Below are 10,624 nucleotides of genomic sequence, written 5' to 3'. Positions count from 1 at the left end.
ATTTCAATAATTAGTACCATATAAAAATTTTAATATATTAACTACTGTAGGAGAACAGAAGAATATAGGGGTTTGATGGGATGCACACCTTTGTAATGTTGCATTTCTTTTCTTTTTTTATGAGTATTAGTGTAGAAAGGCAGTCTTGTAATTTCATGTATTCCCTGAACACTTAGTTAAGTTTTGGTAGTGTTTGTCCCTGATCCAAAAACATTATGCACTTTGTTATTGTCTTTGTAAAAATGTGTTCATATTTAAAATTTTAAGTGTGGTAAGAGGTTGACCCAAAAAATAAATAAGCTTAACCAACCCATTTGCTCTCTATTTTTTTCGGAGGTTGGGAATGTCTAACCTGAATTTTTTTTTTTTTTTTTGGATTTGACAGTTGTCAGTAACCGGGCCGTAGTGCTGTGAGGTATGTAGGTGTATTGTATAGAATTGTAATCAATACTGATAATACATAGATTAGTATTTGTAGTTTTTATAGGATATTATAGCATGGATCTATCTATAATGTTACCATCTTGGTTTCAAAACTCCTACATGTCATTGTCGATTTGCCTGAGTTCTTGTTTGAGTATGCAATTTGCCCTACAAAGTCAACAAATACTCCTTTGACTCTCCCGACTTATGACTTCATCAACTGAGTATCTGGTCTTGTCAACCCAATACTTGATGGCGCTGCCCTGGGTTAGTTTAGTGGGAGTATCTGACTTCTAACTTCCTAGCTTGGCTGGATTGATGTTCTCCAATACTTCACATCATATGTTGACCAAATGTCCTGCCTTTTTTTTTTTTTTTTTTATAAAATTTGTCATATTTTGAAATGATAAGGAGTCTTCTTAATATGCAGTACCTCGATGATCTGGTTTTTCTGTAGCTGATGATAATGTTCAAATGCATAGCTATTCAACCTCTTTTACAACTATCCGATCATTTGCAGCTCATCATGGAACAGGTTGGTAGTTTCTTCTATTATGTCCTTGTGTTGAATTAGTATGTTCTTCTCAGATTGTATGCAATCTCATCTTTTCAGATCGACAGGCTGGACAGTACACAATTCAAGCAATATCAAATGACCACGAGGCGGATGAAAGTGAAAAGGAATATGAAGATATGGACGAATTTGCTTATGGGGAAGAACAGAATGAATCCCAAGGTGGTAGTGATGACGACGATAGGGAACATCAGCCTTAACAAGGTAATTTTGTCTGAGTCACTTATTTGTATTTTTCACTGGTGATAGATTCTACAATTGGTTACATGGTTGTACTGATTCTAATTTTCGCAGTATGATACTGTACAATTTCCATTTGGTGAAAGTGACTCAAATCAACTCAACTCAACAAAGCCTTTGTCCCAAACTAGTTGGGGTAGGCTAAATGAATCCTTTAGAAAAAATTCATGACTTTTTGGTGATAGTGACTTTTTAAAATAATTCATGTTTGTGATTTTGTTTATTCTACTGCAGTGTTATCTTGGTTTTCCGAACCGTCAAATATTTGGGCCTTTTTGCTTTCATGTAACATCATTTTAATATCTGTGACATATGGTTGTATTGATTCTGACTTTGGCTGGCTCATGGGTTCTCTTTGCTCTTCGCAGTTTAAAAATTTCAGTGTCCACAGATCTCATGGTTCTATGAAACTGCCAATTTAGTAACATATTGAATTTAGGTTGTCTTGCTAAGGTTGTCCTCGCATTGCTCCTGAAATTTTGCTCCTTCTAATGGTTAACAAAACATCTCCGCATGGTAAAAGGTAAAAAAAATTGTCTCATCCATACACCTCAAAATGTTGACAAAAGAATCATCATGTGTTCCTTGTTCCATCTGTTACCAACATTGTTATTATACTTACGCATTGAATTCAACATGCTGTCGTTTTGACTCTGACACATTATTCATTTATCTGTAATATTTTGGAGAGCACCCATCTTTGATCAGTCTAAATGTCTGATATGTATAAGTAGGTGCAGCGAGTTTTACCAAATTTCAAAAACGAATGGCTTCTTAGATATAATCTTTAATGACCAGTTTAATCAGCTTTGGTATCTCATTTATTTTTTGGATTGAAAGTGGCTCCTTTTAAATTTTCACTTTTTCAATTAGTTACTTAATGGATCTGCTTAATCTTGCATTTGTTTAATGCGGCGATGGTATGCAGTTCTTTTACCAATTAGGAGATCCAGTTAGGGCATGTCTCTAGAATGACTTAGTTTGAGATTGAGAGCCATTAAACCGTAAACAACAAGAACCACAGGCTCTGGGGGATAGAACAGTTCTTGAATGCTTCTCGGTTCCGGCCACCCCACAAAAAATTCATGGTTTAGAACTTAAAGCTATCCTTAAAGGCCTTCTCCTTGCCCAAGTCAAAGGGATCAGTTCTATATGGATTGAGTCTGATTCGCTCATGGCTGTGAATGTTATCGAAGAAATTTACAGGTGCCCATGGAATTTCCTACACACTCTTGCCGAGATAAATAAAACCTTGAAATGCTTTAGGCAGTGGCACATTTCTCACATTTGGCGTGAGGCAAACGCTGCTGCTGATTTCCTCTCCAAGCCAAACTGCCCGTGCAAAGGTGAAGACATTCCTATCTGTTCTATCCCCAAAGATTTGATAGATTGTATTGAGAAAGATAAAGGAATCTGTGTTCATTCGCCTGTAATTTTTCCCTTTTTCCCTTTCTGTTTGTATTCTCTAGTCGGGGTCCTGCCTAACCCCAGCTTATCAATAAAAGAAAAAAGAAAAAATAATAATAAACCGTAAACCATGTATTCAACCGATACTCTGCAATACAACCCAACAGCTTGATTTAAAGCTAGAGAGTGCTTATGAGGGAATACTTTGCTCATCATAAACTATAGCCTCTGACATGGATATAGAAGAGATGTGAGTGAATGATCATCTCAGGCTGGCAGTTACTGTAGTCCTCTCTTGATTAGGAGGTTATTAGTTTAATACTGAAGCTAGAGTGAAGATTCATAACGTTTTATAGGATGAGGATTCTCACTGAATTGGATTGAAATCCCTTCTGTTCCAGATTTTCTAATTCCAACTCAGCTTTCTTAATCTATTAAGAAAGGTGATCAAGAGCTCCCGTGTTCCACACTTTTTGGGGCTTTTTTTTCAGATTGAAGAGCTTTTGTTGGAACCTGTAAGTATGGTTTGGCACTAATGGGATCATTCCACACCCACTCAACCAGCTTTAAAAAATCATATGCTTGATCCAACACCTCTTGAATTGAAAAGAATTAGGTAGAAAGTGGGGGTCTATCTGTGGCTCGCACAAGAATGAGCGTGTTGCCAAATGCAAGCTTGGGAAGATGGAACATGCTAGAGTTGAGGAATTGTAGCAGCCATTCATCGTTCATGAGAGACATGCCAAGGCAAACATAATTTCTGTTGGTTTCTTTTCAATTGCTATCCAAGTGAGAGGATTACTGTTAAAACCGACATCGTGAAGACCCACATTGATTGGACCATTGCTGAATTCCTATGAGTTGATGCAAGTCTTCGGCCTTTCTTTTCTATGGGATTGAGAACATGGAAATCCTCAATAATTGGAGAGAAAACAGTCAAGATCGGACAATTTGTGGATTCAACAAATATGTCTGGGAATGGGATTATAGGTCTTGAGCTTATTAAGGATAATAAGATTAGGGGAATGACTTCTACAAAGATTTCTAATTCAGTGAGAATCCTGAAGTCTGTAGCCTGAGCTTTTAAAAATGAAGACACACTGAAATAAAGCTCATTTGATTAGAAAATGGATTTTTTGAAAAGACGATGGTAAAACGCGCTCCAACATATTTATTTCACTGACAATGACGGCTATTTTATAATTTAGCTCAAGATTAAGACCGAAGATGTCATTTAAATCCATAAACCACACGCAATACTGGATTCAATTTACTAATATGCCTTAGGGAGCAGACCAAGGCATCCCCCGTCTCTATAAGTGCACCCCTTCTCACTATCTTTATGTCACATTTGAAAGTGATCTCTCACCAAGTGCCCAAATCAGCTCCCTATTTTCTGCCAATAAAAAAAAATCAGCTCCCTATTTTGCAAATACTGCTAATATAACATAATCTTAATAAATTCTTTCTAAAATGAGATGCTAGGGAAATATAGTCATAGAAAAATACTTTATAGGTGTTCTCCCTAAGCAAGAAAATGACAGACAAGGCAGTTGCAGTGTTGTAATGCAGGATCAATTTTCCCATAGCTACAAGATAAGCATCTCATCCCCCCCCCCCCCCCCCCTTTTGCTTCTCACATCCTCATTAGTTTTTAATCATCACCACAACACCACAACAACTGTTATTATTATACTAACCACTCCCACTTACTACCTAAGACTCTTCATAGAAGGCAAAATAGAAAGGAAGAACCCTTCTTACTACCCTATCTCTTGCTATACTATTCTGCACGCATTTGGATTCTCGTCACTAAACATGGAAGTAATGTTCCCATCGCCATTGCCGCGGTTGTGATAATCATCGGTGTAGTGTTCCGTTCTATACAAAAAATTCCGTGGTGGTGACCTGACATTCCCATATTCTGATATGTAAGCTGATGGTTTGTAGGTGTTGTAACTATGAATAACATGGGGAGGAGCTTCGTGCCGGAATCCATTGATGCTGGAGTACTTGTTCCAATGCTCGCTGTAACCATGGGGATGGTGATGTATTATGTGAACCTCTGCGACGTCTTTAGGTTCCGATGGACCCGCTGGTTGGCTTGCATTTGTATCGGTGGCTATGGGTGATGGTGTCACCTCTGGAGCTGGATTTTCTTGTGGTGGTGGTGGTTCTTTGGTGGGTTCTGCTGGAGGGGCCGGTTTGGCGGGTGGAGTCTCAGCGGGAGGTGGGTTCGCAGCTTCGGGGGCTGGTGGGTCAACATTAGGTGCTGGGGCTTGGGTGTCAGTGGCCTCTGTGTGGGAGCAAATGGTGGCGATTTTTCTCGTCTTCTTGATGGCTTTGATGATCTTTTCAGGATCAACCCATCCTACTAGTGTCAATTTCTGTTGAGGGAAATCGATGTTGACATCATATATACCTGGGGTAAACAAACAAGGGATGTAATTCAGTTAGTCTTTGATTAATTGGCTAAGGAGTCTATCAGTAAAAATAAAATGTGCAAAAGTAGATTGAGAATTGGGAAGAAAGTCCCACCCAATTTGCTAGATTATCAGACTATGACCTTGCTTTTCAAGTTTATCAGCATTTACATTAGTTTGAGTGTGTGAAATAGTTTGAAACTTAGAATATTCTTTTAGAAAACTGGTGAAGAACAAGAAAAACAGAGGAACATTTTTGCTGTCATTAGAAATTCATTACCATTAATACCATGCAACGCCTTCTTGATCTTCTGTACACACCCATTACAGTCCATTCGGACTTGTATCTCTGTGATCCGAGGCTTCTGAAACACCAAAAACCCAAATAACTTAGTAAATTCATTCCTACATTGTAACAAAAATTCAGTATTGAGTCGAACACATCGCGCTTAAAGACACAAAAGTCACAAAATTTGATTTCCCACAAAAAATTAAACCCACATACAAGCTACATATCCATGAGTAAACCATTTTAGTGGACAGGGTTGAGCCACAAACCTCTAGTCCAAGAACCATGAGTGACAGAAACAGGGAGAATGATCAAAAGTCTCAGTTTGGAGAGGAAGGAGTGTTTTTTGTATGTGGGTTGGGAGTGAGAAAGATGAATCACAAGGTATTCATTTGTACATGAGGGAATGGAATATTAAAATGCTAAAAGTTGTGAGTCATGCAAGGAATCATGTGGTGAGATAAGGGGTTAAGGAAAGAGAAGGAGGCCTTGAAAAGAGCTTACATCTTTACTTTCATGTCTTTTTCATATCTCTATGGGTATGGGCAGAAGAAGATGGTCGGTGTTGGTTTGGCATATTAAGCCAAAGGGAATTTGCTTTAGTAGCCTCCTTTAATTAAGATGTGATTGGAATATCCTAGCCATCTATGAGAAAGGAAAAAAGTGAGCATGATCATGGCTCTATATTCAACAAAGCCAAGGTAGCTTTTGTTGAAAAGATGTGCACACTCTCCTAGGCCTCTATCTTCATTGTAGAAAAAATTGGCCCATCTTTTTCAAGTGAAATAAGAGGTGTTGTACTTTCATGCATATATTTTTCTTATGAGGGCCAGATGGGTGAACCCAAATGCTAATGGGTTCGATCCCAAGAGGGCCGTTTGGTACGTACTGGTTTAACCATGTATAATTAGTTCTCTAATGGGCTGTTTGGATATAGTGAAAATTATTTGTGAAAAAAATAATCTCATGGGAAAAAATTAGGGTCTCATAGGGATGAAGTTTTCGTATACAACAGGGACAGTATTCGATTTTGTTAAAATGAAATTCCATCAAAACAAGTTAGCCAAAGGCTAGAAAACTAATTTTCTAGGGATTTTTTTTCCAAATTTTTTTGCCCTACAACAATGCGGCATCTCTTTATCGGCATGGTGATAGTATGTATCTCTGCTATTGGTGGATTTGTCATGGAAATGGAGCATGATGGTTTGAGTGGTGTAGATGGGTTTGTTTGTCGATTTTCTGATTTTATAGTGGATGACAGCAAACTCTATTTTAAACTGTGACCCACAAATTGTATCCCTAATTATATCACATTTTAAGGAATAGAAAGGGTGGAAAACCATACAACCCATGATTGAAACAGTATTCCTAGGAGCTAGTTCGAGTTAATTGATTTTGGTTTTTGAGTCATCCTAAAAGGAACTGTAGTAGATCAAAGGGTGTTATACTCCTGCTAAATTTCCCTTTTAGAGTAGACCTCTCTCTCTCTCTCTCTCTAAAGTCATATTTCTGTGGCTGCTTTTTTACCTTTTTTTTTTTTTTTTACCAATAATGTGAAATTTTAGCCATGTTTAGTCGGGGTGAATTGTATATTTATCCCAAAGCAAACTAAAAACACCCACACGAAGTTGAGTTGTATGTTACCTATCTATCGTCTTTGAAGGTAGTATTGTTAAGGTATTTGGTAAAGCTGTTAGGAATTATTAATTCAAACGGTGAATTACAAGTGGGCACCACTCAAGTCTATCTTGTATTCTTCTAGAGAACTAGAGTCCGAGAGTCCTTTTCTTGTTATTATCTCTTAACCTCGTTTGGTTGCCAGTTAAATTTTTGTCCCAGGAAGAGTTTGTTAAATTATGGTCCCATCCCATGTTTGGTTGCCTTTTAGCACTAGGTTTTTTTTAATCCCACTCTTGTAATGATTGCTTGTGTGGTGAATTTTTTAATCCCACTTTTGTAATGGTTGCCTTTTCATCCCATCTCAAAAATAACCCCAGGAACAAAAGTAAACTCAGGAACCAAAAATAAGCTTGAGAAGAATTTTTTTCTACCCAACAGTTCAAGCAACCAAACAAAGGTTTTTTTTTCCCCACCATAATCCGGTCAACCAAACATGGGATTTTTATTTTACCAGGATACTTCTAGGACTTTTTTTTTCCCACCTATCTCCCAGGGTATTTTTTATCCACTTAGAGTCGATGTTTAACTAGGATTAAAAAGAGTCCATATGTGGGCTCCGGTCAAAGCAAACTATGAGGGTGTGAAAAAAAAAGAAAAAGAAAACCAAAACAGTAGCAACGTCTGTTCTTCAATAACAAAAAAAAAAACTTGTTATATTATTCTTATGCATATGTTCTTTAGTTTTTCTCTCTTAAATTCTACAAAAGCGTGGGTTGGGGCAGCTAGAACCATTGAAGAGCTCTTTCCACAAGGAGGGAGTATTGTATTGAATAGTTCTTTGTACAATGCTATCAAGCCCTCTCATAGGATCATTATCTAGACCCATGTGAATGGGACCACACATTTGACATGAAATGATTCATCTAAGGATCCACTATGGTTGGCCATAGCTCAAACTCACTCTTGGGCAATCTGTGTGTTGAAAAGTTTGTGTGGTCAATATCTCATTAAATATGAACCGATGCTCTACTCTTTTTTTTTTTTTTTTTTGATCAATCCATTTCCAAACAGCAATCATACACTTAGGTGTTGCTGCCGCTAATCGAGGTGGAGCCTACCAATTAAAGGTCCGAATCATATCATTTTGCTTTGACAAATGGTGTATGCGTACCCATGGGTGAAAGGAATATTTGTATTTCAATACTGCTTTTCGAGGTGTCTTTAGTTATTTACTTAAAACTTCTACAATCAAGGCCAATGGGGGGTTTGGGGAAAGAAATTATAGAGCTAAGGAATGTTCTATTGGGCTTGAAATTTGTTTGACGAATTTGGATTTACTGCTAAAAAAAGGGGCAGTTAGCAAAAGCTCAACCCGACCCGACCCAAATTGCACCCCACCTTGGGAGCTTCTAGTTATACTTTCTCATGATGGCATGTTTTCGTTTCGGTAAAAAGAATGATGCTTATTGGGCCTTCCTGTGACACTTAATTGGGCCTTACTTCTGCCTCTTTTACCTTATCAGATCAGTTAATGCGAATGGCAACCATAAGTCTGGCCAAATGCCCATGAGAACACATTGATCAGAGGATCCTAGGCCGTTAATCCATCGTGTCTCATTTAAGATTCATCTAACAGAATTTTTATATGGTGCCCGACTGTGGATTACCATCATAGCAGTACCACCCTTGATATTAGATCCAAAAGCAGCACACTTTTTAAGAGGCTGCGGTTGGATCAAATATCAAGGATGGTACTTCCATCGTACCACCTTCACGGGACTATCACATCTTGTCCAATTACCCCGTAATTGGACTTGACGGTCGGGCACCATATAATTTCTCCATCTAACAATAGCTAAACTGTTGGTTTTTGTAGTCCTTTATCTTAGGAAAACACTTCCAAAACCGGATTTCTTTAGGAAAATAATGATGTGAAATTGACTAAACAATTTCGTCACTTAAGATGGGCCGGGGTTGCCCCTTTCGATCTGTCTCTTGAATAGACTAAAGATGTCGGTAAGATTAATAGTTTGAAAATATCATTAATTTCAAAATAAGAGGAATTCTAGACTGAAAGGAGCCCTCGCAAAGAAGAGGTGAAAGGGCTCTCCTATTGGCTACACATCACCATCATGCATTAATAACAGCTGAAAATTCCTTTCAAAAAAGAGGTGAAAGGGCTCTTCGATTGGCTACACATCACCATCATGCATTACTAATGGCTGAAAAGTCAAACATGATGGTGATGTGCAGCCAATGGAGGAGCCCTTTCACCTCTTTTTTGCAAAGGCTCCGTTTAGTTTAGACTTCCTCTTCAAAATAGATCTAAAGTTTTCAAATAGCAAGTCAAAAGGTTATTTCAAAGTACTTCCAAAATCCAAGTTCTAATCGGAAAGGTTTCTTCAAAAATATCAAGAGATTTCTAAGCCTGGCTTGACATACATAGAGTCAGTTGGCAATGAAAATTCCCAAATCATCTAGTCGATCCACCAGCTTACAACAGTGTCCTAATTGTTTCCATCTTCCAATACTTATAGTATGATTTGAACTTACTGAGCCCTGAGGTGTATAGCCAAAGCCTAGCCAACCTCTAGGATTAAGGTTTTGTGCAAAAATATTATCTGATCCCACCAACCCTTGATTTCAGAAACTAAAACTTTCTATCTTATTATGGGGAAATCAATTACAAAGCGCCGACCGTGGGAATCGAACCCACGACCACATGGTTAAAAGCCATGCGCTCTACCAGCTGAGCTAGGTCGGCTTTTTAAGTCTTGATCTCTGCTATTGTTTCTTACTGTTAACAAATTTTTTAAAACTTACAAAGTTTAGTCCCATATTGGAACTAAAATGTTTTTCCCAGAGAAGTAGGTCCATGTAATAAATACAAATTTTAAGTACAAGGACATACAACAACTCTCTTTGGAAGGACTTAATGTTGAGAGTCATCATGACTAGTAGACACCAATAGACATCCACCAGATAGGTAGGGCCGGTGGGGTCAAATAGATTAGATTAGACTAGAATTGATTTTGGATTAGCTTTATCTTTTGATAGCTATTGTTTTGGTTGTTTTTTGATTGGTTCCTAAGGAGTCTGATTAGAGTAACACATTATCTTGTGTTAATTATGAAAAGGAGGAGAAGAGCAAAAAATGTGAGATGGTGTGGTGTAATTAATTTTTTTTTAATTTTAATATTCAAGAGAAAAACTTCCTCTCTCCTCTTGGTTTGTGGTTTTGCTTCTTTGATTTTCTTCTTCTTGCTTTGATCTCTTTCTTCTACAATTGGTACCAGAGCAACCTGGGAGGATTCATTCGTTGAAGATCTGGTCAAGGATTCACTACTAGGCAATCTTGATCTCGCACATCGGACGAAGACTTGATAGAAGAAGAAGATGGCCGGTGACTCGGGTTTCTCGTTTTTAAGGAAGCTCAACAATTCCTACACACACCACCCCCAATGCTCATTAAAGGCATTGAAATATAACTCACAATTTTATGGAATGGGAGTCCATAATTAATAAAGTGGAGGAATTCTAGACTGAAGGGAGCCCTTGCAAAAAAGAGGTGAAAGGGATCTCCTATTGGCTGCACATCACCATCATGCATTAATAGCGGCTGAAAAGTCAAACATGATGGTGGATGGT

The 10,624-nt window shown here is 37.9% G+C and overlaps 1 protein-coding gene and 1 non-coding gene across 2 annotated transcripts; both read right to left on the bottom strand.

Annotated features, from left to right (window-relative positions):
* Positions 1-4,136: 4,136 nt before the first annotated feature.
* Positions 4,137-5,827, bottom strand: LOC143852978 (uncharacterized). The gene is made up of 3 exons (XM_077362670.1): positions 5,626-5,827; positions 5,348-5,432; positions 4,137-5,066 (listed from the first exon to the last, which is right to left on the bottom strand). Exons 1-3 carry the CDS (start codon positions 5,641-5,643, stop codon positions 4,423-4,425), a joined length of 747 nt encoding a protein of 248 aa, XP_077218785.1. The 5' UTR covers positions 5,644-5,827; the 3' UTR covers positions 4,137-4,422.
* Positions 5,828-9,667: 3,840 nt separating this feature from the next.
* On the bottom strand, positions 9,668-9,740 carry TRNAK-UUU (transfer RNA lysine (anticodon UUU)). Its single transcript has one exon. It is a non-coding gene; the product is annotated as a tRNA-Lys (tRNA).
* Between the last annotated feature and the right edge of the window lie 884 nt (positions 9,741-10,624).

Source organism: Tasmannia lanceolata, unplaced genomic scaffold, assembly GCF_043159265.1.
Source record: "Tasmannia lanceolata isolate RefF3 unplaced genomic scaffold, GAP_Taslan_0.1 ptg000019l, whole genome shotgun sequence".
Lineage (NCBI taxonomy): Eukaryota > Viridiplantae > Streptophyta > Magnoliopsida > Canellales > Winteraceae > Tasmannia > Tasmannia lanceolata.
This window is presented reverse-complemented; position numbering and strand designations above follow the sequence as displayed.